The sequence below is a fragment of the Exophiala xenobiotica genome, assembly GCF_000835505.1.
Source record: "Exophiala xenobiotica strain CBS 118157 unplaced genomic scaffold supercont1.3, whole genome shotgun sequence".
NCBI lineage: Eukaryota > Fungi > Ascomycota > Eurotiomycetes > Chaetothyriales > Herpotrichiellaceae > Exophiala > Exophiala xenobiotica.
In genome coordinates, this window is record NW_013562492.1 from 1966666 (window position 1) to 1994321 (window position 27656).

General features: G+C 51.3%; 10 protein-coding genes across 13 annotated transcripts; 7 read left to right on the forward strand and 3 right to left on the reverse strand.

Annotated features, from left to right (window-relative positions):
* Positions 1-16: 16 nt before the first annotated feature.
* PV05_04937 lies at positions 17-1811 on the forward strand. 2 transcript variants are annotated; one of them, XM_013461394.1, is made up of 6 exons: positions 17-657; positions 716-735; positions 793-892; positions 941-1123; positions 1175-1547; positions 1599-1811. In XM_013461394.1, the coding sequence occupies exons 1-6, from the start codon at positions 169-171 to the stop codon at positions 1631-1633; spliced, it is 1200 nt and encodes a 399-aa protein (XP_013316848.1). In that variant the 5' UTR covers positions 17-168; the 3' UTR covers positions 1634-1811. The 2 variants fall into 2 exon arrangements, with proteins under 2 accessions (XP_013316848.1, XP_013316849.1); XM_013461395.1 differs by having other exon boundaries at positions 1175-1811.
* A 10-nt stretch (positions 1812-1821) lies between these two features.
* On the forward strand, positions 1822-4167 carry PV05_04938. Of its 3 annotated transcripts, XM_013461397.1 has the most exons (5): positions 1822-1871; positions 1923-2144; positions 2201-2226; positions 2308-3004; positions 3154-4167. In XM_013461397.1, exons 2-5 carry the CDS (start codon positions 2047-2049, stop codon positions 4064-4066), a joined length of 1734 nt encoding a protein of 577 aa, XP_013316851.1. In that variant the 5' UTR covers positions 1822-1871; positions 1923-2046; the 3' UTR covers positions 4067-4167. The 3 variants fall into 3 exon arrangements, with proteins under 3 accessions (XP_013316851.1, XP_013316850.1, XP_013316852.1); XM_013461396.1 differs by having other exon boundaries at positions 1822-2144; XM_013461398.1 differs by having other exon boundaries at positions 1822-2144; positions 2201-3004.
* Positions 4168-4255: 88 nt separating this feature from the next.
* PV05_04939 (60S ribosomal protein L33-A) lies at positions 4256-5494 on the reverse strand. Its single transcript, XM_013461399.1, has 3 exons — positions 5379-5494; positions 5194-5299; positions 4256-5038 (listed from the first exon to the last, which is right to left on the reverse strand). The coding sequence occupies exons 1-3, from the start codon at positions 5401-5403 to the stop codon at positions 4840-4842; spliced, it is 330 nt and encodes a 109-aa protein (XP_013316853.1). The 5' UTR covers positions 5404-5494; the 3' UTR covers positions 4256-4839.
* An 858-nt stretch (positions 5495-6352) lies between these two features.
* On the forward strand, positions 6353-8834 carry PV05_04940 (glucose-6-phosphate 1-dehydrogenase). The gene is made up of 5 exons (XM_013461400.1): positions 6353-6760; positions 6849-6942; positions 6995-7392; positions 7445-8331; positions 8386-8834. Exons 1-5 carry the CDS (start codon positions 6717-6719, stop codon positions 8493-8495), a joined length of 1533 nt encoding a protein of 510 aa, XP_013316854.1. The 5' UTR covers positions 6353-6716; the 3' UTR covers positions 8496-8834.
* Positions 8835-11229: 2395 nt separating this feature from the next.
* PV05_04941 (uncharacterized protein) lies at positions 11230-13665 on the forward strand. The gene is made up of 5 exons (XM_013461401.1): positions 11230-12132; positions 12187-12264; positions 12323-12445; positions 12492-12545; positions 12597-13665. The coding sequence occupies exons 1-5, from the start codon at positions 11931-11933 to the stop codon at positions 13208-13210; spliced, it is 1071 nt and encodes a 356-aa protein (XP_013316855.1). The 5' UTR covers positions 11230-11930; the 3' UTR covers positions 13211-13665.
* PV05_04942 (uncharacterized protein) lies at positions 13630-14073 on the reverse strand (the record flags this gene model as incomplete). Its single annotated transcript, XM_013461402.1, has 3 exons — positions 13630-13763; positions 13819-13910; positions 13970-14073. 3 exons carry the CDS (start codon positions 14071-14073, stop codon positions 13630-13632), a joined length of 330 nt encoding a protein of 109 aa, XP_013316856.1.
* Positions 14074-15750: 1677 nt separating this feature from the next.
* On the forward strand, positions 15751-17433 carry PV05_04943 (allophanate hydrolase; the record flags this gene model as incomplete). The annotated part of the gene is made up of 2 exons (XM_013461403.1): positions 15751-15797; positions 15860-17433. Exon 2 carries the CDS (start codon positions 15976-15978, stop codon positions 17431-17433), a length of 1458 nt encoding a protein of 485 aa, XP_013316857.1. The 5' UTR covers positions 15751-15797; positions 15860-15975.
* A 327-nt stretch (positions 17434-17760) lies between these two features.
* Positions 17761-22144, forward strand: PV05_04944 (uncharacterized protein). The gene is made up of 2 exons (XM_013461404.1): positions 17761-17822; positions 17875-22144. The coding sequence occupies exon 2, from the start codon at positions 17918-17920 to the stop codon at positions 21575-21577; it is 3660 nt and encodes a 1219-aa protein (XP_013316858.1). The 5' UTR covers positions 17761-17822; positions 17875-17917; the 3' UTR covers positions 21578-22144.
* A 355-nt stretch (positions 22145-22499) lies between these two features.
* PV05_04945 (uncharacterized protein) lies at positions 22500-24674 on the reverse strand (the record flags this gene model as incomplete). Its single annotated transcript, XM_013461405.1, has 1 exon — positions 22500-24674. One exon carries the CDS (start codon positions 24672-24674, stop codon positions 22500-22502), a length of 2175 nt encoding a protein of 724 aa, XP_013316859.1.
* A 415-nt stretch (positions 24675-25089) lies between these two features.
* On the forward strand, positions 25090-27498 carry PV05_04946 (uncharacterized protein; the record flags this gene model as incomplete). Its single annotated transcript, XM_013461406.1, has 9 exons — positions 25090-25141; positions 25192-25257; positions 25304-26004; positions 26051-26162; positions 26217-26487; positions 26545-26647; positions 26695-27003; positions 27051-27201; positions 27248-27498. The coding sequence occupies 9 exons, from the start codon at positions 25090-25092 to the stop codon at positions 27496-27498; spliced, it is 2016 nt and encodes a 671-aa protein (XP_013316860.1).
* Between the last annotated feature and the right edge of the window lie 158 nt (positions 27499-27656).

Genomic DNA, 27656 nt, shown 5'->3' on the forward strand with positions numbered 1-27656 from the left:
GTGAGAGCCGCATTGGGTGGCATTTGCTCCGATTCGGTCACGTAGAAAACTCGGAGTACTGTGACTGAGATAAGTGCTATTTTCCCATTGCGGCCGAGGTGCATCATCGTCAAAGCAACAGCTTAAGATTGCCATAATAGAGGATCTACCCTCTGTATTCTCATTCTCATGCACATGCACATGCTTCAGTCTCCTGTCACAATACTGAGCACTCCATTCAGGCGAAAAATAAGCCCGCGATCCTGCAGCAAGAAGATAATTCCTGCCACTCACAACCCATCGTCATTTCACCGCCAATCGTCGACGCAAACACCCCGCGCCCTGGCTCCCACCACGCAGACTCAAAAATCCATTTCCTCTCCTCTCCTCCGTCCCTCCTCCGCCATCATAGCTTCTCAACGTTCGGAAGCTATCTCTCGACATCTCTCTACTGCTCCTTCGTCCTCTCCTGCCAACATGTCTTACAGCAAGCAGCCCTCAGAGTTCCAACCTCGTAAGGTTGGTGCTTTGCACACTTCGGAATACCGATGCTATATTGAAGACAAGACTGGCACTCCTGTCTCACCTTTCCATGATATTCCTCTCTACGCCAATGAGCAACAGACTGTCCTGAACATGGTTGTAGAAATCCCCAGATGGTCAAATGCTAAGCTTGAGGTTGGTCCTCTTCTCATATCCGTTCGTCCGAAGAGCACCCACTGACTTTTATCAACAGATCTCCAAAGACGAATTCTTGTATGCAAGCTCGAAGCCTTCCCTCATACCTATGATCTTCTGACGCGATTGACCTAGGAACCCTATCAAGCAAGACGTCAAGAAAGGAAAGCTTCGATTCGTCCGCAACTGCTTCCCTCACAAGGGTTACCTCTGGAACTATGGTGCCTTCCCGAGGGTGAGTGGCATGCGAAGACGGTGGCATACGATAGACTGACAATTGCAGACCTGGGAAGACCCAAACGTTGTTCACCCTGAGACAAAGGCCAAGGGCGACAATGACCCGCTCGACGTCTGCGAGATCGGTGAGCTGGTTGGCTATACCGGTCAGGTCAAGCAAGTCAAGGTCCTTGGAGTCATGGCTCTCTTGGACGAGGAAGAGACGGACTGGAAGATCATTGTCATTGACGTACGTCTATCTGCCGAGAATAGTCATTACCCTACTGACTGGGAGGTTTAGATCCACGACCCGCTCGCTCCCAAACTGAACGACATTGAAGATGTTGAGCGTCACCTTCCTGGTCTCCTCCGCGCTACCAACGAATGGTTCCGTATCTACAAGATCCCAGATGGAAAACCCGAGAACCAATTCGCCTTCAGCGGTGAATGCAAGAACAAGAAGTATGCCGAGGAGATCATCCGCGAGTGCAGCGATGCATGGGACCGACTGGTCACTGGCAAACAACAACGTGGTGACATCAACCTGGCCAATGTCACAAATCAAGCTTCGCCAGACCGTGTCGACCAGAGCCAGCTGTCCAAAATCCCACCCGGACAAAACATTCCCCCTGCGCCGATCGATGGAAGTGTCGACAAGTGGTTTTTCATCTCTGGTGCGGCCGTTTAAGCAAACTACCCCAGATCATTCGCTGATTTTCGTTCAGGAGCTGGAGCAGTCTCGACCGATTACACCAAATGAGCCGCAAAAGGAGTCATTGCGTGCAAATCGTAAGCTGCACATCCAGATAGACAAGATGTCCGCATACGTAGCTAGAACTGAAAAATCATTCTCATCCAGCAAGGAGAGAGTTTTTTGCCCGCATACGTCAAACCAGTTTCGGAGACATGTCAATAATCTTAAAGTCCTCCCCCCTTAGCCCCCCTGCGCCTTCAGTACGCGTAACGTGGGCGCTCAGTAGAGTACACTCATCGCATTGGCATGGGCTTCCTTTCTGAAATATGATAGATCAATGCTCTGACAGCCCTAGTGAGGCTTCCATTAGACTGAGGCGTGCTATTTACCGCCATCACCACCTTGAGGCGGCTTGCGATCCTCGACGCGACCGCCCCAATTAGCAGTCCTCGACACCAACGACAAACAGCTTTGATGAGATGCAGAGAACCGCATCATGGAGCGGGACACCCTCCATCAAGGGCTCGACAGAGTCCATGCGCATGATCCTGCTCACATTTTGCCTCATTGGACTGCAGTATGTCACGGCGCAACTCCCACCACCCCAGGTCCTTGCTAACGGGTTGTCTACAGATTTACATGGGGCACTGAGATGACATGTAAGCCAGTCCTGTCCCCAGCTTCTCGAGATCTGCTACCGTCTTCTACCCGCACCGATGCTGACTGAGGTTGATGAGAAGATGGCACACCGTACCTCCTCCAACTCGGCCTAACAAAGTCGAGAACTTCCCTCGTATGGATCGCCGGTCCCCTCTCGGGATTGCTCATGCAGCCCGTCGTCGGCGCCTACGCGGACAAGTCGACATCCAAGTATGGACGCCGGAGGCCCTACATGCTGGTCGGGGCGCTCATCACGGGACTAGGATTACTCCTGTTGGGATGGACGAGCGAAGTTGTGGGACTGTTCGTCCCAGAGGGCCCGACGAAGAAAGATTTCACCATCGTGCTGGCGGTGTTGTGTATATACGCGCTGGATTTCAGCGTGAATGCGGTGCAGGCGTGTTGTCGCAGTCTCATCGTGGATACGCTGTCCGTGAGTCAGCAGCAGGCTGGGAGCGCGTGGGCGAGCCGGCTGACGGCCGCGGGACACTTGATGGGCTATTTCATCGGTACGTTTGATCTGGTGAAGATCTTGCCGACGTGGATGGGAGGGGATAGCCAGTTTAAGAAGATGGTTGTCATTTCAGCGATGGCGCTTTGGGTGTGTACGGGCGTGACGTGCTGGGCGGTTACAGAGCGGGTGAGGATAGCCAGGGAGGACGGCGAAGATGGCATGAACGTCAGGGCGGTGTTGGGGAATCTGTGGCATAGGACGATGAACCTGCCCAAAAGAATACAAATGATTTGTTGGGTGCAGTTTTGGAATTGGGTCGGTTGGTAAGTTCCCCCATTACAAGTGCCTACACTTCTGCTTGTGGACTATGAGCGTGACGGTGTGAGAATGCGGATGTGCGCTCAAGCTCAAACCGCAGCCGAGGATGTGCTACATGGTGGGAGCGAGACTAAGGCTGACGGATTGAATCTAGGTTTCCGTTCCTATTCTACTCAAGCACATTCGTTGGCGAAATATACTATCGCTACGAGCACCCTCCCGCGGAGCCCGGATCGAAAGACGAGCACGATGCACTGGGCAACATTGGACGATTGGGAAGTATGGCGCTCGTCATCTTCAGCCTCATCACGTTCGGTTCAAGCGTGCTTTTGCCGTATATTGTGAGCTCCCCAGAAGCAGGCGATGAGAAATTCACACCACGCCCACCGGCGTCGCTAGGGAAGACCGTCCAGACGGTCCTGGTACGGGCGCAAAGGATGCAGCCTGACCTGACGAGCGCATGGATGTACTCAAACTTGTTGTTCGCGGGGATTACGATCTGCGCACCAGGGGTACGCAGTTTGAGCGCGGCCACAGCACTGGTGGCGAGTTGTGGTGTTCCTTGGGCGGTGTCGTGCTGGGCACCATTTGGACTGTTGGGCATTGAGATCAACAGAACGGGCTCCTCTGGGCATGCAAATGTGCATGGGAGCAGTGTACCCGGGTATACGGCTGTTCGGGGCAGTGTGGATGAGGACGAGGACAACGACATTGAGATGGAAGAGGCCCGGGACCGGAGGGCGGTGAGCGATGGTGTGCTACGGCTAAATCATCCTGATGATCAGGGCGCGCATGCGTCAACTGGCGAACTTGCGGGCATTTATCTGGGTGTGTTGAATGTTTATACGACACTGCCGCAATTCGTGGGCACGTTCATCAGCTGGATTGTCTTCTCGGTGTTGGAGCCAGGACGGAATGATCATGTTGCGGACGAGGATTCGGACCATCATCGCTGGTTGAATCTGAAGAAGAATGCGCCAAATGCGATCGCGGTGTGTATGTTTATTGGGGCCTGTTGTTCGGTCGTCGCGGCGGAGGCCGCGAGGCGGTTGAGAAGGTTGGAATAGATAAGATGCTCTATATGGAATGTATATATACTAATATTTGGCATGTGGGCTGTATGATCAGATGGCTAGAAGATCGGATTCCAGATGAGCAGAGGTTGAGCAATTACGAGCTGCGGCCGTTTCCAACTACTCTGGATTCATGTGAGATTCCATGGCGGTACAGGAGGCGCAAATCCTCTTCTTTATGAAGCAGAGCGAGGGCGCCCTGTGCAGGCGAGTGCAAAGCAACGATCCTATTGTGGTTCGGTTACGCGACGGAATGGGGAAACAGTACCTGCCACGCAATTTACCTTGCCATGCAGAGCGCTTGAATGCCTCACTGACTGCCGGGAAAATTTGCCGGGGGCTGAACACGACGGTGGTGTCACGGGTTAGTAGGTCAGAGACGACTAGCAGCCAGACAGGAAGACATGGACAGAACCTGCAAGGGAAGAACACCAAAATCCTCGTCACCAAAACGCATCGAGAAATCTCGAGCAAACCCCTTGATTGGGCACTTCAAGTTTTGTTGGTATTTCTTTTGATTCATGCACATAGTAACCGTGTGCGCTCAAGCTTCTGGTGGTTGTCTTGTCCGTAAGATGCCAGCCACTCCGCAGGCAAATCTTCAATATTGACCATCATTCTTCTCCAGTCGCGATCATCGAGGTACGAGCTGGCCGTGCAGAGGCGTGCTCACGGTCGGAGGCCATGACCAGTTCAGTCTGCCGGTTATCCGACAACAGACCTTTCCCACTTTCCTCTCACCATTTCTCTACCACTCCAAGGAGAAATTATATCGAACTTGGGTACAGCATGATTCTGACGCTAGCACCGAAGCTCTTGGGAGGAAGGTTGTGCTTGAACTTGGCTCGGACGACACCGCTGTTGCCGTGAGGGCGGGTGACCTTTCCCCAGATGACTCGGATCTTGCTGCCTTGTCGTTCTTTTGAGGCTCGGTAGACGAATGCGACGCGTTTGCCGAGGTAGAATCTGTAAAAGAGTCTTGTTAGCCAACATCTTCGAAACGCGAGTGACCGAATTTGTTGGAGCATGTTTCTCTCTCGTTTCTGGAAGTGCGCTCGGTGAACGTGATCCTTCTCTTTTTGGGTCTCGGTTCATTGGGTAGTGGACTTGTAAAAACATACTTTGCGGCGTTGGTGTCGTCGACACCTTCGATCTTCACCAAGGAGGTGTTGGGGTTCGTGTTGCGCTTGCCACGCTGGAATGACAAGTGCTTGCCTTTCACATATACTGCCAACAGAATATCAGTCCCGATGATCATACATTCAAAGTCCGCTAGGCTTTTGCACCGGCGGGTGGGAATGCTCACGTCTGTGGTTGTTGCCGGAAGACATCTCGACGGTATTGTTGGCGAAAGGCGTGAGATGGGTCGCGGATGGTCGAAGATGGTTTGTCGTCGTGGTTGTTGCTCGCCGTCGAAAATCGTGGTCAAGTTGATGTGCAGTTCTCGAAATTGGATCTTTGTGCACTAGGACTAATATAGACTAGCATGCCAAGATTTCAACTCTGGCACGTGACCACGCAGCAAATTACCAGGTACGGAGGTAGCTTCGGTCGGATTTGGATCCATCTCGCCATGTACGGAGTACCTGACCACACCTATCATCCAGCGTCGAGGCCATAATCATAACGGTCCAACGATTGAGAGCAGAAAGCTGACATTGCGCGTGCGACTTTAGCTACCTAGGTTCTCATGGGCGTTGCTCGTGTCGGATTCGCCACTGAAATGTAGGAAGACAGAGTCGGGAGCACGTTCATGCTCACCGAAGTATTGCTCCGGTGGTACATGGCCCAGGAGAAATCTACCACGCTTCTCCGAGAATTATAGCCTAATTGGCGCTTCTGCTACGAGTATAGAACATGTACACCGCTGCCTCCGGATTTAAGACAACGCCATGCCGAGCTCAACTGAAATGCCGAACGACAAGAACAAGCCTGCACAGTATCAGAATCTCACGGCTCTCTATCTACTTGCTCTCGTAGGAAAGCAAATAGTGTATGCAGAATGTGAACGATTACATAAGGCTGCAAAGTTGACGAAGCAGTTTCTTGACAAATCCAAGCACTTGGGAAGGGCACAGAAGAGGAGATTCTGAGGATGGTGATAGCCGACAATTCCGCTGGCTAAGGAGGGACCTGGAATTGGAAAATGCACCCTTCATAGGCCCGGAGGGCAGTCAAAGCAAGTGTCCGCACCCCTACGCTTACTGATTATGTGACGACAATTTGACCACACAGGCGAGACTGTTGATATTCCTGATAGACATAGGTTGCTATCATGAGCCACTGTGACTTTTCTATTCCATGGTAGTCTCACTCCGTCGTGACCCTGTAGATTGGCGACATCACTCGAAACCCGTTTGACGTCAGATCAAGGGCTTTGCGACAGAGGCGTCCGGTTGAGATCATTACAAGCTCTTTGTTGCAGGCGAGGCGGCCTCTCTCTTACCCATTGTTATTTTATTGCCCCACCATTCGACTTCCGCGGCGGATAGAATTGAGCAAGCCGCCCGCAATCACTAATTATTTCCAGCTTTGTCATTGAGTTGTGCCCACCAATTTCAACACCAACAACATCTCATTTTCCTGTGGTGTCTACCTGATCTTCTCCTCGTCTACCACCGAACCCCTTCCGATATCAATCATCATGGCCGACACAGTCCTTCGTCCAGAAGAGCCTGAGAATGCAGGGTGAGTTTCCGGCCCCGCGGCGTCGGCATTGCCCACCGCTTCGCCAGATTTTGAGTCAAAGTGGTTGGTTGACCTTTGATTTCTGCAGTTCGGTCGAGCTCAAGGAGAACACTGTGATCGTCGTACTAGGCGCGTCTGGCGATCTCGCAAAGAAGAAGACGTTTCCTGCGCTCTTTGGCCTGGTGAGCAATGTCGTATATCGCTTGCACACGAGTCTAGGCTAACCATCCCCAGTACCGGAACAAATTCCTGCCCAAGGATATCAAGGTCGTTGGATATGCCCGAACTAAGATGGACCACAACGAATACCTTAGACGAGTCAAATCCTACATAAAGACCCCGACAAAAGAGGTGGAGGAACAGCTTGAGCAGTTCTGCTCGATCTGCACATATATTGCCGGACAATACGACCAAGATGAGCCGTTCCAGCAACTGGACAAGCACATAACCGACATCGAGGGTGGCCGTAAGGAGAACAACAGAGTTTTCTACATGGCATTGCCTCCCAGCGTCTTCATCACCGTCTCTCAGCACTTGAAGAGGAACTGCTACCCGACTGGTGGTATTGCGAGAATAATCATTGAGAAACCATTCGGCAAAGACCTGAGTAGCTCGCGGCAACTGCAGAAAGCGTAAGTGCTGACGCCTTTGCGAGTTCTTCCGACAATAACTGATTGCATGCAGTCTCGAACCAGATTGGAAGGAAGAAGAGATCTTCCGTATTGATCACTACCTCGGAAAAGAAATGGTGAAGAACTTGCTCATCCTCCGATTTGGTAACGAATTCTTGGGTGCTACCTGGAACCGTAATCATATCGACAGCGTCCAGATCACATTCAAGGAGCCTTTCGGTACTGAGGGACGAGGTGGTTACTTCGACGAATTCGGCATCATCCGTGATGTGATGCAGAACCATCTACTGCAAGTCCTCACTCTGCTTGCCATGGAACGACCTATTTCTTTCTCATCAGAAGACATCCGTGATGAGAAAGTCAGAGTTCTTCGCGGCATGCCTCAAATTGAACCCAAGAACGTCATTATTGGTCAGTATGGCAAGTCACTGGACGGCACTAAGCCAGCATACAAGGACGACGACACAGTCCCCAAGGATTCAAGATGTCCCACATTCTGCGCTATGGTCGCCTTCATTAAGAATGAAAGATGGGATGGTGTGCCGTTCATCATGAAGGCGGGCAAGGCACTCAACGAGCAGAAGACCGAGATCCGAATCCAATTCAAGGATGTCACTTCCGGTATCTTCAAGGACATCCCGCGAAATGAGCTCGTCATTCGAATTCAGCCCAACGAATCAGTCTACCTCAAGATGAACTCGAAATTGCCCGGCTTGTCTATGCAGACAGTTGTCACCGAACTCGACCTTACTTACAGACGACGCTTCTCTGATTTGAAGATTCCAGAAGCGTACGAGAGTTTGATCCTCGATGCGATGAAGGGTGACCACTCCAACTTCGTCCGTGACGACGAGCTGGATGCTTCCTGGAGGATCTTCACTCCTCTTCTGCATTACCTTGATGAGAAGAAGGACATTGTTCCTATGGAATATCCTTATGGTACGTTTGCACCTCTGTGATGGGAGGAAAGTCGTCAGCTAACATTTCCGGCAGGTTCTCGTGGTCCGGCTGTCCTTGATGACTTCACTGCCTCCTATGGTTACAAATTCAGCGATGCAGCTGGTTACCAATGGAACACCCAGAGCACGCCAAACAAGTTGTAGGCTGACTTTCTTTGGTCTCATGGTATGGGTCACGCAGATCATCGGAAGGGAAATGCACTGTATACTCATGATGATGTCGAGAGAATCGTGAGCCGTTGCCTAACGGATGCAATACCCTTTCGCTGACTCAGCGAGAGAACAGCGTGTGGGAGGGGAACTTCACGCGGGTCAGATAGAAGCTCACAATTGACGACAATTCATGCAATGACTTACCTGCCTGAGTCTAGGTAAATAGACATATAGCTTTGTGTGCATAGAACCGAGCTGAAGAAGTGATGTTCCCGGCTTGCTCCTTGTTTTCATCGGTAAGCAGGATGCTTTGTTCCAATCAGATCTTCGACAAAAATGGTGAAAAGGCTAGAAAGCCCAAGCCCATGATGCTAATTGCACAGTCGAATACGTTCCGAGGTTTGAGTCGAGACCCCAGTTGAGGTCGAAAGCGAGAGATCTTCGTGATATTGAGCTTGTCAATATATTCCTGTAGCCGAAGGTAGAGGCTGCGGGCTCGGGAGATGATGAAGTCCTTGTGAAATAAAAGACACGCTGTGGTGGCCCGAAAAGTTAGATGACTTACGACCTGGATTGTTGCAGCCCTGGAGCTCATCCCTCGAAAATTAGCAAGGCGCGACTCGTGCTTATCTGTTCTACAAATCATTTCTTCAAAGACCTCGCTGCAGACGTTAGTATGGCAATCAAACATCCTCAAAGCGCACGTCAAAGGCCGGGCCTGAAGCTTCGTCCGGCGCCAGAGAGTGACTTCTTGTGCCAGAGTCCATTGAGGATGGTTCATGGAGCTTCAATAACCCAACACTGGAGGTGGGAAGGCCGCAGTCATATTATGTGGGCGACACGGGCCTTGATCTCTACAGCTCGGAGAATGTCTGCCGAGGTATGGATATTTCCAGACGAAATCGTTTTAAAGAGGCGCGCATGAGAAGACGACTTCAGCGATCCGCTTCGTGTAACAGCCGTTCGCCGGATAAGAAGCTGACCGTGATAAGTTTGGGCCAAGAGTCGGCATTTAATGATCTTGATGTTGGAAATGTTTTCCGCCCGGCTTGACCAAGCGACACGCTCGTTAACAAGGCTTTGCGCTGCACGCTGCTGGATACAGCTCAAGTTGCGGCTTTCGGCAGACTCGTTGACTTATACAAAGACAGTAATGGCGCAACAAAAACCTGGCCACAGCGGATCAAGAGCTTAAGGTAGTGCTAATAAGTGCTGCAGCTTCGAGCTCGAGCTATGAGGTTAGCCACATGAAATGCAGGTCGATAATGATAAGATGAGCTTGGGGCAAGAAGGGATCAGTGGAGGTGCGTGGCGTGACGCCCAAACTTCAAAGCAGCTCGCCAGGGTTCTCCGGAGCACGGCTCAAGCATGTGGCTAGTGGCACTGACCATGCTGAAAATCCGGCACCTTTTCCCTCGCTTCGCAATGACCAGACGGCATGGGAGTTTTTGAGTTTGGCATAGTTCCTCACCATTGAATCAAACGTCTTCTGGATTGGGAAGGACGGAGAATTCCTTGAACAGCTTTATGTCAATTGGGCCGCCAATTGATACCGAGTATGAATCGGTCGGGCAACATTTTGCGCTGAATCTTGGGACTTGTGAGCCGAGCAACAGATGCGTGAGATGCCTAGCTTCCTCAGCCAGATACGAGGATGAGGGCTCTGCGCGAGCTGTCGAGTATGTATCAGCAGCGGTAAGATAGCTAGAAACCGACAGTAGTAAATGTCAGCCAGGGAGCTACTTCCAAGAAGGTTAGGGTTGGACGGATAACCCACGGACTGCGAAGATGTCTCAGAAATCATGATGCAAACCTGCATCGATATTGCGGGTCTTCGTGCACGATAAGCCTAAATTCCAACCCGAGCACTTAAGATGAATGGATGCTCCGAACGAAGGATCAGGAAGGATACGTCTGATGGTTGAGTGGGCCGTCCGTTTTCTGGAGAGGACCCGTCCTGTAAACCTGCAACGGCATGGAACAGACAAAGCTTAGAAATTCACAGGCCGCGCGTCGCCTTGTTTCTGGAGGCGACAGTAAGTAAGGAAAGAGTATGTGGTCACGGCGGTGGACTTCAAACAGAGGTATACATGGTAGACCGTAGGACTTGCTGGGAACTGTACAGCGATCATGTCTTGGTTTCAGAAGGGCTGTCGGAAAGTTGGCTGGCGTCACACATGGGGCGCGGATCTGTCTGGGAAAGGCTTGCGGAAGCTCAACAGTTTGGTGTCCACGATGCACAAAACCCTACACCATTTGGAGATCCCCCGGTCAAAGAGGCCAATGTTGTGTCACTGCTCACGGATGAGATTGGCGATGGACACTCTAGTGTTGTTGGTCCAGCTGGGTTTGGACCTCTTTAGCCAGGGGACAGTTTCCGGAGAACCCAGGTCGCCAATCATGAAGCTGCGGTCGGGCTCATGGGGAGAGCTTGGTGTTGCTAAGATGTTCGTAACTCGCCCAGAAAATAGTACGACTGTTTGCGTTGCATGCGGGACAATCCAAAGGTGCAGGCAGGAAAAATCAGGATGGGTGACGAATGAAAGGTGTTCGGAAGCTGTGAGAGTTGCAACTTCTTTGGCGTGGGCGGAGAGAGGCTTCCAATTAAGGTCTCAGGCGATCCCTGTACAGGATTAGCGCATCGGCATTTTCAGAGGTGTTGGGGCCGGTGTCGATATTCGGCTGGTTTTATGCATCAATATCCATCACTACTCGCGACTTTCATCATCCACTTCCCATATGTCCTCGATTTAATTTACTCCTCCCTTCGACTCCATCTTTGTAAACGATATCAGCATCATATTGACTTCTGTGCTCGGCACCCTACCTCGTGCCGAGACCGTTTTCTGTGCACTTACGCGGAGGGCCCGCTACCAGTCGTTGAAAGTCCCATTTGCACGGGCTGCTCCGTCCGCGCCTCTTTTTTCTTTTACCGGCTTTTTGTCACTATTGCATTCCTCTGTCAACGATTAATTGCGCCTTATCACCTTGTCTATACGCCATACACACAGGAAGACTACAGTCCATCGCTGTTCACATTCTTCCCAGCCCAACACTCCACCCCTGCCGGTCCTGAAACAAATCCTGCCTACCAACAAGATCCCTGTCAATTCCCCGCCACTCATCTGAGCGATCATACCAGTCGACTACGTGTCGAGGCTCAGCAGATTCCTCACACGGCGTTTGCAACATTGTCACCTCACTGGCTACGTCTTTTGAGTCGAGTTTCATCTCTTCATTCACTTCTGCAGCACCGCTACACACGCTCGCTCTTTCTCTCAGTCTCACAGTGCCGTCAACTGTTCAAACTTTAGTCGACTCGAAATCCACCGACTATTCTAACGGCGAAGTCCAACGGTTCCCACTTGGCTCAACAGCCGCTGTCAATCTCCACCAAGTCAATCGATAACGCCGATACCAGCCACCATGACAACCGTATCGCCCCCAATCTCGCCGCAGGGTCAAGATACCCGTCCTCGCGCTCATACTGCGCTGAGCCACTCCTCCCAGCGAACCCGTCGAAGCAGTTTCTCCGGCCACAATCTCGAGTTGACAGAAAGTGAAAAGGACAAGAAGAGGTTGCATACAAAAGCTGACCCTTCAAAAGCATTGAGCGAAGCTACGCCGGGTTAGTGCTTCGACAACAAGCTCGCTGGACGAGATGCTGACTATTATTTCGCAGCGGAACAGGCACTGGAACAGGCTACTGTCGACGATCTACGTGCAGTGAGACACAAGGACATGGAAGGCAACGTCATCAGTAAGGAACAATTTGCTATATAGCTGAAGTTGATGGTATACTGACCAAATGCGTTCAGCCGATCCTGATCGATCCAACCCAACCCGTCACCGCTTAGAGCGTCCTCTCGACACGATTCGTTCTTTCAATGCCGCTGCAGAAGGCACGAGCTCGCGTCGCTCATCTTTCAACAACAGACCATGTGAGTCGCTCAATAATTGTTTTGGAATAGGCACTGACATAGCTAGACTCCCAGGCGGGTTGGAATGGCGAGACAAATCGCAGAGCAAGCTACTATTCAAGTAAGCAGCGTCAAGGATTGCGAAATAAACGTCTTCCTGACCCCAAAGCAGGCAATGGTTATTCTCCTCAAGGCCGACCACGTCCGTCGCCTGGTGGTGGGTACTATCGGAACTCGTCCTACGGATTCGGTCCTCAAAGCGCAGTCGAGGAAACTCCTGGAGCGTCTCAAATGTATGGTCGACGTCAGAGCTCCAACCCATACCACGGACCTCAAAATGGACACCAGAATGGTTATCAAAATGGCTACCACAATAGCGACAGTCCGGCTTCGGCACACTCTTATCACCAATCCTATGAAACCATGACCTCCGGTTCCGAAGAATATGGAAAGTCAACCAATCCGAGTTCGCAGAATAGCTCTTTCGACCAATTGCACCAGCTTCGGAAGCCAGAGGAATTTAGCCCGGACAACCCGTACGCGAATGAGCTGAAGTTCAGTCACCCTGCTGCTATGAACAAGGCATTCACACCGTACAACATGAATGATGGCATGTATGGTCAAGACACTGTTCCGGTCAAAAGCTTCGCACCAAACAATCCTCGTCAACCAATCAAGCTTGACACCGGCACATCCGACAACACTTTCAGCGCCGGAAGCTCTCCTAGTCCACCACAGAAGCGGCAAAGCTGGATCAAGCGCAGATTCAGCCGCCGTGGAGATTAATTGAAAAAGAACCCAACTTGAACGCTCGCTTATTACCATCTCGTTTTCGGCGTATTGGGAGAGACATGTATTGGGCTCGTGGGCATGTCCTGGCTGCATGGTATTCGGATTTGCATACCACAAATGTGCGCTGCAAAGGGCGCTTTCATTATGAATAATGTTTGATGTAATCTCCTTGGATGTTGGGCTGGGTCCGATGGTGGTTTGTGGCTAATGGCAACGGCTGACCTTTCTCCGTGATAGAGGCTTGGGGAGATAACTCACCAGCCGGGGACCAGCAATTGAGCTTGTGCATCTGACTGTGCTGTGCAGGTCATGGGCACCATTTCATAGTCTCCAAAAAAACCCGTGGCCAGTCCGCTTTCTCAAGCACAGACTGGACGGGAACAGGTAGATAATCCGGGACTCTCGCTCGCGCATCACTGAGCTTTCTTCCGGTTCTGCTCGGCCTCGATCTTCTCGCTTTGGTCTTCTTTCATGGCCACAATAATGTAGGCTATGAGCACGACGTTCGCCATAATGGCGGCACATGCGCCCGCCCATACAGCTTTGCCTGACGCAGCCCATTAGTAATGGTACAGTGGGCTTTTAGGGACATGCTTACACACCTCGGAAAAACAGGTTGAGCGTCAAGAAATACGACCCTATCGGTACACATACCATGGCTGCTGTGAAGCCTAGGAGCTTGTAGATTACATGGCTAGGCGAGATTAGGGTTCTGTGCAGGGTACAGATTGGTAGGGAAGGACATTGACTTACGCAGGCACAGCAGGCGTCGTATCTGATACCTGGTCCGCGGCCGAAGGGCCACCTTGCGCTTCAGAGATTGCCTTCTCTGAAGAGATGTTACGTCGCGTCGCCATGCTTGGTGTAAATCGTGGATTGATATGAAGCCTGGTAACGACGTTTGGATACTTCTCCGTTGCAATGGACAAGAATGCGTGCAAGTATTGAGTATTCCTGTCAAAGACGCGATCAACCTGAAGCTGGATCTGATATTGGCCTTGGCAGCCAAGCACGACACTTGCAATCACGTGATGTACCTTATTGACCCCTTGACGCCTTGATGCCCCTTCGAGGCCTTTCGAGGGATGTGATCTTGACTCTTAAAACACCTTGCGTCGATCGTGTCTAAGTATATCTACAGCCATGCCACGATTCCTCAGAAGCAACGGGTACTAACACAGATCAAACCAACTTGAAGCTTGATTACGGCACTCGATAAACGAGACACAAGCTCCCTCCACCTGAAGGGCCCTGACCTTCCGCTCCTCCAGAGACATATACTTGGGTATCACCCACAAGTCCGGCAATCAACCCTCCTACAGCGGCTCTCGCGTGACGAGTACTGTGAAGGTCACTGTCAGTGCTCATTGTATGCCTCCACCCACGTATCTGACCCCGGGGATCTGCCTCTGCTTTCGCAAACACCTGCACGACTTGGCCTTTTTCTTGTTTGATCTGCTCTAGCAATTCGAGCAATGCCCCAGCATCGATAGCATCTTTCATGGGTTCCGATACCGCACGTAAGGACCCCCTTTCCGGACATTTCGTGTCCGACACCAGCACAAAAACGTGACAGTCATCCAGCTCTGCTCCGCTGCTGCAACTCGCTTTGGCGCTCCAAGATTGCTCGGATTGCAGCGCTTGCTCAATTTGCATATCTTCAATCTCGCCAAGCGCTGTGGCAATACCGATTGCGCTTGCATATCGAGACTTGGCCATGGACTCATAAGTATCGGTTGTGACTGGCTGTTTTCCTTGCCCACGAATGATCTCTAGCTTTTCCGAAGTGAGGAGCGGGCATTTGATGAGAACTAGATGCACCCGCTCTGCTGACACACCGAGACCACTCACGAGGTCGTTCACGGTTGAAGCAACTTGTCGGGCATGCTCTGCCGTCCCGACTTCATGCGGCGCAAGAGCTCTTGTGCGCCCTACTGAGGCCGAGAGACCAGTCGGACTGTCGTCGCGTGCGCGTAGAATGAAAGTGACATGGGGACAGAGGATGCCTTCAGTGCCGCCCGAGAAGATGGTCACGGCGTCTTTTGATATCTTGGGCTCCCATACTGTTGATGCCAGTGTCCGAGAGAAGTCATTGACGCAGCCATTGCCTCAACATTCGTATCAGCTAAGCGTTTGGACCGTGATGAGGAACGTTGTATTCACCTTCGGTCTTGCCTATGATTGCTAGTATTTGACAGGCATCGTAGCCGGCTGTTAATACTTTCTCCAGTGGTACGGTATCTCCAGGGGAAGAGGTAGGGAACTTCAGTATATCAACAGCGACCATGGCTGCTGCAAAAACGAGGAGTCGAAACCTATTATGGGGAAAAGAGCAGATCTCTCTGCAGTTCTACGACTATCATGTCATCCATGGATACGGGGTTTCCCACTTATGGGCATCTATCTTATCCGGCCCGTCGCCGGCGGTGGGCCGGCGGACATTTTCGCCTGAGGCCAAACTGGTGACATAAATGATTTACCTTCACTGATTAAGGCTGCTTCGAACACGATGATCTTGAGCGGCGTCATCTGCGAGCTACTTGCAGGCCCACGACGGAGGTCTTGGTTCCAAGTAAAGGAGGTAGGTCTGCCTCGTTGGCAATCGTGAAGGACTAGCCTTGTGACTTGGAGGCCTATCTACAGGAGTTAATCATCACAGACTCTAACGACCGTGGTGCTGAATATTATCGCGACTCAGGATTCTCAGACCCAGAACATCTACAGCAGTCGAATCCTTGGGCGCAGTGCTACCTCTCAGAATGACATTCGCTATCGTTGACGACCTATCTGTTGAAAGTCTTCAATCCTCATACCACAATGGCACCGCCACTCCATCCGACGTCGTGGGCTCGGTCTATACACGCATCTCAGACTACCCCGACCAAGCCATCTGGATCACTCTCATCCCAAAGTCCGACGCCTTGACTCGCGCCAGACGTTTGGAATCTCAATATCCCGACCCTTCATCCCGTCCCTCCCTTTATGGGATTCCCTTCTCCGTGAAAGACTCCATCGACATCGCCGACCTACCAACGACACTGGCTTGCCCGAGCTACGCCTACACCGCCACCTCAACGGCCCCAGTCGTCCAACGCCTACTCGCTGCCGGCGGCATCCTCATTGGCAAGGCGAACCTTGACCAATTCGCGACAGGCCTGAACGGCACACGCTCGCCGTACGGTATCCCCAGGTGTGTGCATGACCACGAATACATTTCGGGCGGCAGCTCGTCCGGCTCTGTCGTTAGCGTCGCGGCGGGCCTCGTTTCCTTCACGGTGTCCACAGACACAGCAGGGAGTACGCGGGTGCCGGCTGCGCTCAATGGCGTTGTCGGTTTGAAACCTACGCTGGGCACTATCTCGACGGTCGGCCTTGTCCCGGCGTGCAAGACGGCAGATTGTGTCTGCGTAATCGCTCCGACAATTGATTCGACATTGAAAGCCTACGAGGTAATGCATGGATACGACGAGGATGACGTGTATGCGCGAGACCCCCAGCAGTTGGCGATCCTTGCCAACCAGCCTGCTTTGTTATCGAGGTCAGGGGCGAGTGCCGAGAACACATACGCCCTGCCGCCGCAGGAGCTTGTGGACAGTGTCCTCTCTCCAGAGTATGCCAGTGTTTACGGCAGGTTTCTCTCAAGGCTGCGGCTGGAGAGCACTTTCAAGCTGGCAAACGAGTTTGATTACTCACCATTTGCTGCGGCGAATGCGATGTTGTACGGTAGTTCGATCGTCGCGCAGCGCATTGTGGCGTTCAAGGACTACATTGATAGTCACGGGTATGAGAAGCTGCATCCGGTGACTGACGACATCTTCAGAGCGAGTGACGGCTTCTCGGCGGTGCAGGCCTACCAGGATATTTTCGAATTGGCCAAGTATAGAAGGCTGGCGGCGAAACAGTTCAGCTCCTCTATTGGCGTGGAGAATGGTGGTCCTGATTGTGGGATCGATGTGCTCATTGTGCCTTCTACAGCTACTCACCCGACCGTAGATGAGATGCTAGACGATCCCATTGATTTGAACAAGCAGCTAGGTAGCTTTACGCATTTTGTCAATTTGTTGGATTTGTGTGCGGTCGCCGTACCCTTGAAGGCGCACTGGACCAGCAAGAATGGGAAGAAGATGCCGTTCTCGGTTACGCTGATTAGCCTGCCTGGACGGGATGGGGATTTGCTTGAGCTGGGAAGGATGATCATGGAGATGCGGGTGGATTGAGTTCACAGTGCGACTGATATAGGCTGGCAGTGCCGGTAGCTCCTAGGCATTCGTATCATTTAGACGGTATTGGGATTCCAAAAGACCGAATTATGGTCTCGAGACAAATTTCATCCAGGATAATGGCATGGGAGAGACCTGTCGGGACGGTGGGTGGCGAGGTGGGTGTTGAAAACACTTCATATAGTTTCCACTAAAGCGGCATCGGGACCTTTCCCAGTCGCTGCCTTGAACAACGGATCTTGCACGGCCGCTTTTAACTAATCCATGACGCGCTACGCGTCTTCAAAAAATGCTGAGCATCTTCGGTCCACTTTGAGGGGCCGGCCACAATTCAAGGAGGTTTCGCAGGACGAGACCCGGCGGTAAACACTCCTTGTGCACTGGAGGTCTCTTAGCCATCATCATGGGTATACGATAATGTCTGATGTGGAGTGGCAGTAATATTATTCCATCCTCTTTTGTACCTCACCTCCCACCCGCCATGTCTGGTCTCAGTTCTTTGTCCCAGTCGGACGATGAATTGTTCAACCCTGACTACAAGCCTCCTTACGAGACGGTTGAGACTTTACCTCTGCGACGAGCCAATATGAGCGACGACGACGCTGACATGGAGACCATCTCGACCCTTCCTCCTCATCTACCCTCACAGAAGACGAACCAGAATCGCCAGACGCAGCCTACGCAGCTCATCAACCGGTCACCAGATGTGGCCGCTTCTCCTGTGAAAGGTGGAGTGGTCCAAGTGACTGCATCTTCACCCTTGGCCGCGCCAAATCGCAAACCTACAGGTTATCTTGCGAGTGCCATGGCACCAGCCGGGACAACCTTCAGGAGACCTCAACTTGCCTCTCAGCCACGTCCTCCACCTATTACCATTGATAGCGACGATGAAGGACCTGTATATCGAGGCGGATCATCGGATAGCGAAGGTGCAAGCAGAGCAAATGATATCAAGACTTCTACCTTTGTGAGAAAGCCCAAGCCGGCCGAGAAGATTCCAGAGTCACCTCAGGGCCAACAAAATGGTGGATTGAGCCGTTTCATGGAGATCACGGCAAAGTCAATGTTTCGAGGTTCACCGAGTTCAAATTCCTCAGCCTCAAGTGGAGTTAAACGATCTGCAGATGTGAACGCCAATGCTTATGGTAACGCCTGGAAACGGCCACGGCAGACCGGCCCAGCTCGTGCATCGTCTGCTACAACTCCAATGAAGCAACAACCGGAATTGGAACTGGACGATATCAGTGACTACAGTATACGACAAAAGGTCAGACGCATGATGTCAATGGTTAGTATGTTGACTGTTAGAGAATGCTACGAGGTGCTGGTGTCGAAGAAGGGACACTACGATGATGCTGTCGATGTACTCCTCCAGATGAGCGAAAAACGACACGAAAAGCGCAAAAAGAACGCAATTGATCTTACAGGTTCTGAAGATGAGCTTATGCCGACTCCTGCGTCTCGCAAACCGGCGACGAAGCCAGCACCAGCACCAGCACCAGCACCAGCACCAGCACCAAAAGTCAGAGTGCCGGTGAAGTCTATCGCGGAGAAATGGGGTTCGACGCAGAATGTGAGAAAGCCCTCGAAGACTATAGACGTCTTCGACACCCCACCACCACAAAAGAAGAGGACCCTCGTGCGAGGTCGCAAGCGGTCTTCGTCTCCGGCACACGAACCCGAGGCTGTGAGAGAGATACCCAAGGCAAAGACAGCAACGATCGTGTCAGACGAATCCGACGAAGCCGACTCCGCGATGCAGTCCGAGAAGGAAGCTGACACAACGTTCAACTCGCGCCTCCTCAATCTGTTCAACACATGTACGGCTGCTGACTTGACCGATACCGCCTCGATTTCTCGAGAATTAGCTCAACATCTTGTCTCGAAACGGCCGTTCAAGAGTCTTGAAGAAATACGAAAGATTCAGGATCCGAAATTGAAGCCTGCAAAAGGCCGAAGAAAAGTCATACCTGTTGGAGACAAGATTGTTGAAAAGGTTGAAACAATGCTTGAAAGTTATGAAGCTGTGGATTATCTCGTAAAGAAATGTCAGAATTTGGCTAAACCTCTAGCTGAGGAGATGAAGAGCTGGGGTGTCAATGTGTATGGCTCCCAAGGCGGAGAATTGGATATGGTCTCAATACAGGACACCCAGCGCTCCAGTCACGACTCTGGGATCGGCACGCCCGTGAGTGATGAAGAACCCGAGATCGTCAACAAGCGTACGCCGAAGAACTTTATACCTCAACCATCGATTATGGCTGAAGATATACAAATGAAGGATTACCAAGTTGTTGGAATGAATTGGCTACACATGTTGTACCAGAAGGGCTTGAGTTGTATACTTGCGGACGACATGGGTCTCGGAAAGACTTGTCAGGTAATCGCTTTTCTTGCGCTTCTTCTTCAGCGAGGCCGGGCCGGACCGCATCTCATTGTCGTACCGGCAGCCACTTTGGAGAACTGGTTGAAAGAGTTCAAGCGGTTCTGTCCTACGTTGAAGGTCGAGCCGTATTATGCTACAAATCCCTCGGAGAGAGTCGAGCTGCGAGAGATTCTGGAGGACTCTCGGGACGAGGTCAACGTCATCGTCACCACTTACACCCTAGCCAAGGGTAAAGAGGACTTTCCGTGGTTGAAGAATTTCGGCTTCGACTGTACAGTATATGATGAAGGTCATATGCTGAAGAATGCCGAATCCCAGGTTGCGAGTAAACTGGTGAGGATACAGTCGAACTTCCGTCTGCTGCTTACGGGAACGCCACTGCAAAACAATCTAAAAGAGTTGATCAGCCTGCTGGGCTTTCTCATGCCCTCGCTGTTCAAGGAGAAAGCCGAAGAACTCACCAGCATCTTCTCGCATAATGTCAAGGCCATGGATGCCAATCATGAAGCTTTATTGTCAGAGCAGAGGATCAAAAGAGCGAGGAGTATGCTTACGCCGTTTATCCTCAGACGGAAGAAGAATCAGGTCCTAAAAGACTTGCCAAAGAAGGAACGACGTGTTGAGTTATGTGAGATGACTCCCCAACAATCCGAAATCTATCAGTCCTGGCTCGATACAGCCTACAACATTCGTGAACGGAAAGAGAAAGGGGAGAATGTGACCAATGAGTCCGCGAACATTCTCATGAAACTCCGACAGGCTGCTATCCATCCACTTCTTTTCCGTCGGGTCTATCCTGACAAGATCCTACCTGCCATCGCCAAACAGTGTTTGAAAGTCGACCTATGGCGAGAGTCGAATCCCAACCTTATTGTTACTGAACTTGAGGCCTATTCCGACATGGAGATCCATACGCTGTGTGCTCAACATCCACAGCTCGACCGATTCGTTCTTAACAATCATGAGTGGCTCGCCAGCGGGAAAGTACAAAAGACGATCGAACTGCTGCGAAATTTCATGGCTGAAGGTCACAGGACACTGATCTTCAGTCAATTTGTCATGGTCCTAGACATTCTGGAGCTAGTCTTTGAACGTGAGGCCATCGATTATTTCAGACTTGACGGTAACACTAAGGTCGCCGAGAGACAGGACCTGATCGACGAGTTCTCTGCCGACGACAATGAAACGCCTGTGTTTATGCTGAGCACTAAGGCTGGAGGAGCGGGCATCAACCTTGCCAAAGCTAATAAAGTCATTGTCTTCGACAGCGGCTTCAATCCGCAGGATGATATCCAGGCCGAGAACCGAGCACACCGTATCGGCCAAGTCAAAGAAGTCGAAGTCGTGAGATTGGTGTCTAGAGGCACCGTCGAAGAGCAGATTTACGCGATGGGTCTGACGAAGCTTAAACTCGATGAACAGGTTGCTGGCGATGGCTCAGAGGAACAGCCTCCACGGAAAGAAGGCGAAGAAAGTGAGAGAGAAGTCGAAGGACGCATGATGGTGGAGGAGATGTTCTTCAAGAAACTCGATCAAGAGCCTATCGAACAGATCAAGGCTGAGGTCGCCAGCCCGGTCAAGAAGACGGAACAATCCATGGGTGTCACGGTTCTTGGAAGCGGAGACAAAATACCTATTGCGCCCGCCGTGGAGACTGACGTGAAAGAAGAACATGAGGATCATGCAGACGGGGTGGACCTACCATCGCGCACCAGGAAACCCAGCGCCAACAGGGAAGGCGTCCCTTCAACTTGAGATATCTACGGCCAGCAGATTGGATGAGAATGTTGTCTTGGAAAGCTATCGACAACTCGTTTATATGATGGCCTACGATGTCGTGATTGCACTATTGGTCGACGCAACAACTGCTACGACGCAGAGGACACTGGCTGAGGTGTAGAAGTGGCGGGACTGTCTGATATGCTGAACCAAACCTATTGATGGTTACAATGCTTCAGAATAATTGATATCCAGGCCGTTCCATTCTCATTTCAAGTTCATGTGCAGGAGAGTCGTAGATCCCGATGGCGATGCGACGGGTGCCCGAGCACGTCAAAAGACAACAGCCCTGATTCGGATCGTGTGAATGTGTCACATTTGTCACTTCGAGGCCGGAAGTAGAGCTGGACGGAGGGAGTCGCTCTTTCAAGATGCGGCGGATGGGGGGCATACCATTCTCATGAACGTAGCTTATGGTCATTACGGATCATAGTGCACAGTTCTTGTCACTGCACACTACACGGTCTACGCGACCAGGACTTGGTGATTCAAGACTTTTATTCCTGCTTTCTATGTACAAGTTCCAATGGACGCAGCTCATCCAGCGCTGCTCTGATGGGGTATCGCCTGCTGTTCAATGACTCGCTGGTATGCTCTTGTGCCTCCAGTGTGTCCACCAGTGACGACGTGTCCGTACATTCTCTTAGTGAAAGCCAATCTCTCCAGGCCCAGTTCTGATAACTCTGTGTTGGCGTGGTTTCTCAGCTCCAGCCTCATCCACCATAGCATGATCGTCGTTAGGTAGATAATGCCTCGTGCAGCCTCACCAGCCTTCGTCTTGCCAATACCCGTCTTCATATCTCCATACCAACCTGCTAGACAAGGTTCACGTCATGCAACTGCGAATGCGGCATCACGTTGTCTAGTCATTCCTCGAGTTCGATTTTCTGGTCATATGTCAATGTTGCTTTCTAGTTGTCCAGGTTGTTGTGAGACTTGCCACTTTCTTCGCGGCTGGTTCTCCGTCTAGTTCCTCGCCCGTACATGCCTCTATGCCTGCTTCTCCTGCATTCCGACTCTCTGAAGCTTGGCGTTTTCTTGTAGCTCCTTGGGGCATAGCATTCTCCTTCTTGTCTGTGTCGAAGGTTCTTGTGACGTGTAATCCATTGAGCTGGTCTTGTAATGGATCTTGACTCTCTGGCTCCTTCGTCATAGGAATATGTGAAGAAGGACTGATCCCCTGACTCGGTGTCTCGGAGAATGGCAGCATGCTTGTTGAATCCCGCGCTGTGTTTGACGGCTCCGAAGAATACCCATCGTTGTCGTCTTCAACCGGTACCCACTTGAACTCCTTGCCGATACGTTTCATATTGCTCCAAATTACTTCCTCTACCCGCTTCATACGGACAGTATGACGCGAGGGTGACACCAGGGACTGGTCTCTGGACGTCGGAGGCTGTACTGGCGCAGGTGGACGATGGTGCGTTGATCCGGCCTTTTCATATTGACCAGTATTGCCCTGCTCAACGGCTGTGGTTTCTGGAGGATCTTGCACTTCACTCGGAGCAACGACCCAGACCGCAGCTTTGTGCAAAATCTTGGACTTGTCATACTTGTTTCCCTTGTGATCGCCCGTTCGACGTATGAGTGGTTCGACCAACAGGTCGACCTGTTCGCCGAGTATGCCGAGCTTCTTAGGATCACGACCAAATTCGTCATTCTTATCCTCTTTCAACTTCATTCCACGGTGTGGCTTGTATCTTTCGTGGCCAAGGGCGAAGTGTTCCGCTTCCAAATGCTCCAGAAAGAACACTTCAGTGCAAAAGTACTGGACAGCCAACCTGCACGTAAGTTGCCATGCGGATTTGACAATACCGAGCAGTTCCTCTCTCCTTGTCATTTCCTCGTCATCATTGAGGCTTCGGAGGAGCGGTTCACACTTATGGAGAAAGCTGTTCGTTGTCAATGTGCAATATTGATCATGGAATTCCCGCATCTTCAACTCCTGCTCGCGATACGATGGCCGCTCACTCGAAGCGGAAGGCGCTGTTTGAATAGCACGGAGTATGTCCGCCCTCAGCTTATGTGCTGCTTTTGGTGCATCGGCCTGATCCTTCGATGCTCTAGCGAGGTCAAGCATGAATTTCATGGATGTTTCGACACGATCATCGGAAACGTCATTCGTATCAATGCGAAGGTGTGCGAATGGCCGCTGGAACGTAGCCATGCATATAACACAGTTGACGAGCGCTTGTAGAACGACGCTCGGAGCGATCTTCCCCTGTTGAACGGCCAGCACGCATCGCGCAGACGCGTTGTTCACAATGCTCTTGTGGTCCTGAAGAAGGACTAGGACTTGTTTGTTCTGCGCCTCGTCAAGCTCACTCCATTTCCCCAAACACCAGCGCTTCGAGAAGGACATTGTCTCTGCGAAGATCTCACAAAGCTCTGAAGATACTGCATCATCTGGTTCCGGGGGAAACGCGTCCTTGCCAACCAGACGCATTCGCTCATTGTACAGCTTTTCGTTGTCCTGCTCGAGCTGGGAGACATTCTTATTGCTTTCTTCGAGTTCCTCTCGGAGCTGTCGGATGGTTTTCTTTTGCTCTGCTTTTGCATCTTTCAGTCTGCTGATCTCCTCCCCACGAGCTTTGACCTTGGCTTTGTACTCGCTGGTCTGTTTGAATTTATGATTGATGATTTCATGGCAAGCCGTCACGTTTTGCGGTAGTCTGCGCTTCTTTGGCTTGGCTGCCTTGTCATCCTTGTTGGCATGGCTTTTGGAATCTTTCCCCTTTTCGGTAGGCTGATGTGCCGAAGATTGCGACTTTTGGTCTTTCTTCTTGAGTACTCTTGACGATGCTTTTGTCTCTTCATGCTCGTAATCGCGGTCCGATGGTCTGTCGTCTGCACTTTCGTCTGATCCATCGCTGGGCGAAGCTTCAGTGGGTGGGTTTTTCACCTCCACGCGGAACTGACTCTTTTGCGGGGGATTTCCCATCGTCTTGCAAGGTGCACTTGAACTCCTCCTCGGGATAGATCGTAGATCGTAACCACCTTTTTCGACTTGAGGTGGTCTTGCAGGGCCTTCCGAAACGACAAAGCAATCGTTGATGTCCTCAGAAGGTGACATATTTGCCAATGTATCATAAGAAACTCAAGGAAAGGTCGAGTCAGATAGCCGCAAGGCCTTAAAGCATGTGCAGTATGAGCAGAGTGACAGGTCATCGGAGGAACCAGTGACAGAGCATAGGGCGTCAGCAGAACAGGAAGTGAGTTTACCTGAAGAGACCTGAGTCTGCCTATGAAGGTGAAAGTGATTAATGTTTACAATCTCACCGAACGTTCAAGTGAAGGATCATGTGAAGTGAGGGAGCCTCAGGAGGCACGTGAGGGTAGTCGTCTGTGGTATAGGGGGTCCATAGCCTACCTCCTTCCTTCTACCTTCCCTTAACAAGCGACCACCGGTCTATTTCTTTGACCATTACTTATCATCGACTTTCGTAACTGCTTTCAATAACACTATACACCAGAAAGGCTCCAACACCATGGTCTCCAACGAGAACATCCTTGGTGTACGTGATGTTGAGCCTGGCGATGGTAGTGAGATTGTGCGAAAGAGGACATGAGAACTCGGCTGACCGATTCAGATGAAACCACAAAGAAATCGAAGGATCTTAACAAGAAGTCAACGCCTTTGAAACGCAAGAGACAAGGTAGGCAGGGGATGTTGCTTCACCAACAATTATCTGATCATGACAGCCGAGCCGTTGACTCCCGAGGAGGAAGAGAGAAAGCGTAAGGAGAAGGAAGAAAAGGCCCTCAAAAAAGCAGAACTGAGGTACAAGATGGTGTTCGGGATCGACTTTGGCACGACTTACTCCGGCATCGCCTATGGTAGCACCTTGCGAACTTGGAACGATGTCGAAGTCGTCACCGACTGGGGCTCGGGCCAGAATGATGTCTTGGAAAAGGCTCCCACACGGATTGCATACCAGCTGGAGAACCCATCTCTTTCTTCCGATGTGTGGGGATATGAAGCGTCGAGTGGCTTGACGATATGCCAATGGTTCAAGCTGCTACTCGACAGTGGCACTGAGATCTCAGACCTTGATGATCCACTGCTCCAGCGATGCACGGGTAGCGGACTGTTGCATATCCCTGACGGCATGACAGCTCAAGAAGTCGCCACTGACTTCCTGAGAAAGCTCTACGAGCGCGCACTGGAAAGTCTCAAAGAAGAGATTGCTGCGACGGCACTTGAAAAGACTCCAATGCGTTTTGTCATCACGCTTCCTGCAACCTGGTCTCACGCTGCTCGTCAAGCCACCCGAAAGGCTGCTCAGGATGCTGGTTTCGGCAGCAGAGAAAATGATGATATTGTGCTCATTGATGAGCCAGAAGCAGCTGCCGTGTATGCCATCAAATCTACGGCAGCCACTTTTGGCGTCAGTCCTTTTCAGGTGAGTGAAATTTCCGTTGGTGTCGAAGAGCGCTAAAGTCCTGCAGGAGAAAACCTGCGTGACCATCGTGGACCTGGGAGGTGGTACCATTGATTTGTGCACCTACCGTATCATCAAGAAAGATCCGCTCCAAATCGAAGAGGCCTGCGTTGGCCAAGGTGGGTCGCATTTAACGAGCTGGAGATTATAGCAACGCTGATGAAAGGATGCAGGTGCCAAAGCCGGCGCTACTTCGATTGATCGAAACTTGCACGAGATGATGAAGAAAAAGTTTGGAATCGCCTTTGACGAGTTACCACCAGGAAGGACCGGACCCGGTAGCGCTTTCATGGAAGCATTCGAAGTGGCCAAACGCAGCTTCAAAGGCAATGCCGACAAAGGAAAGGTTTATTACCTGGATTTGAAAATGCCGAAGGTGGACAGGGATGATCCAGTCGTGGTAGCTTCCTACGACTTCAATGATGATACTGTAAAGCTCACTGGGTACGGTGCATGGAATTTCGAAACCACACCGCGAGATCCCAGCTAACAGCCATCCAGTGAGGAAATGGAAGCGTTCTTCGAGACTGTTCTGCAGAAAACATTCCAGCTGCTCGAAAAGCAGGTCAGAAGAACTCAGAAGGCTAAAAATCCTGCAATCAAAGTAAGCAGTACCTCACCAAGCTGAAGAATTGTGCTGATGGCGTCCAGACTGTTATTCTGTGTGGCGGACTTGGCTCATCTCCATATGTCAGAGCCAGGCTCCAGGAATACGTCGAGCAGCATCTCCCCGGCGAAGTCGAACTGGTAAAGCCTAAACGCTCGTGGTCAGCGATTATACGTGGGGCCGTGATAAGTCATATAGGGAAATCGCCTGTCACCTTCCGCCGTTGCCGGGACCATATTGGCTTCTGCGTGCACGAAAAGTTCGATAAAAACAGACACAAGGACTCGGACCTATACAATTGTCCACACTTAGGTCCCAGAGCCAAAAATCAGATGAGGTGGCATGTCCGTCGGGTGAGGAGTTAGCCTATGGTGTTGTGGCTTTTGCTGACTGGCATCAGGGTGAGAAGATATCCGCCAATCTCAGAAGGAAGATCGAGTGTTACGCCGTAATCAAAGGAACAGACGTTGCGAAGGACGAGTATGTCTGTTACCAAGACTTGTACACCTGTGGCAGGAAGAAGGCACCGGAGCGGGCGGATGCTAGAGGAGGTGAGCATACTGATCCCCTGGACGGAGGCTTGCTAACAATCAGCAGTGCGCAAGATAGGAAGCATCAAGATCAATCTTACCAAGTTGGTCCAGGCCGAGCGCAAACGATGCCGAAAAGAACACCTCGTATGTCCCTCGGAAATGACTTTCAATGTGGATCTCGTGGCAACACTGGGTGCGGACAAGGGAGTCTTGCTGATCTCGGCGAAGGACAAGAAAAGAAACTACGGTGATATAGTGCTGGAGTATGAGACAAATCCAGCTTACAAGGGAGTTTTGGTCACTGATGATGATTGATGGAAGCTGGGATTGTGGTGATCGATAAGACTCTGGTCTTGGGTGATTTCAGACACTTTTCTCGTCTTTGTAACAATGGCCAGAGTGGACAGGGGCGTCACGTGCCTAGCTTGGCAACTATCCGCTGGCCTTGCGTTACTGGTATTCGCGAGCTCGCG

Coding starts and splice junctions, on each gene's coding strand:
- PV05_04944 (XM_013461404.1), top strand. CDS start 17,918: ATGTCTGGTCTCAGTTCTTTGTCCCAGTCGGACGATGAATTGTTCAAC.
- PV05_04937 (XM_013461394.1), top strand. CDS start 169: ATGCACATGCACATGCTTCAGTCTCCTGTCACAATACTGAGCACTCCA. Junction 736..792: donor ATCTCCAAAGACGAATTCTT/GTATGCAAGCTC, acceptor CGATTGACCTAG/GAACCCTATCAAGCAAGACG. Junction 1,124..1,174: donor GGAAGATCATTGTCATTGAC/GTACGTCTATCT, acceptor TGGGAGGTTTAG/ATCCACGACCCGCTCGCTCC.
- PV05_04938 (XM_013461396.1), top strand. CDS start 2,047: ATGCAGAGAACCGCATCATGGAGCGGGACACCCTCCATCAAGGGCTCG. Junction 2,145..2,200: donor TTTTGCCTCATTGGACTGCA/GTATGTCACGGC, acceptor GGTTGTCTACAG/ATTTACATGGGGCACTGAGA. Junction 2,227..2,307: donor ATGGGGCACTGAGATGACAT/GTAAGCCAGTCC, acceptor GTTGATGAGAAG/ATGGCACACCGTACCTCCTC.
- PV05_04939 (XM_013461399.1), bottom strand. CDS start 5,403: ATGTCTTCCGGCAACAACCACAGAC. Junction 5,300..5,378: donor TTCCGGCAACAACCACAGAC/GTGAGCATTCCC, acceptor TTCTGTTGGCAG/TATATGTGAAAGGCAAGCAC. Junction 5,039..5,193: donor GACGACACCAACGCCGCAAA/GTATGTTTTTAC, acceptor ACTCTTTTACAG/ATTCTACCTCGGCAAACGCG.
- PV05_04941 (XM_013461401.1), top strand. CDS start 11,931: ATGACAACCGTATCGCCCCCAATCTCGCCGCAGGGTCAAGATACCCGT. Junction 12,133..12,186: donor ATTGAGCGAAGCTACGCCGG/GTTAGTGCTTCG, acceptor ATTATTTCGCAG/CGGAACAGGCACTGGAACAG. Junction 12,546..12,596: donor CAGAGCAAGCTACTATTCAA/GTAAGCAGCGTC, acceptor ACCCCAAAGCAG/GCAATGGTTATTCTCCTCAA.
- PV05_04940 (XM_013461400.1), top strand. CDS start 6,717: ATGGCCGACACAGTCCTTCGTCCAGAAGAGCCTGAGAATGCAGG. Junction 6,761..6,848: donor GAAGAGCCTGAGAATGCAGG/GTGAGTTTCCGG, acceptor TGATTTCTGCAG/TTCGGTCGAGCTCAAGGAGA. Junction 8,332..8,385: donor TCCTATGGAATATCCTTATG/GTACGTTTGCAC, acceptor CATTTCCGGCAG/GTTCTCGTGGTCCGGCTGTC.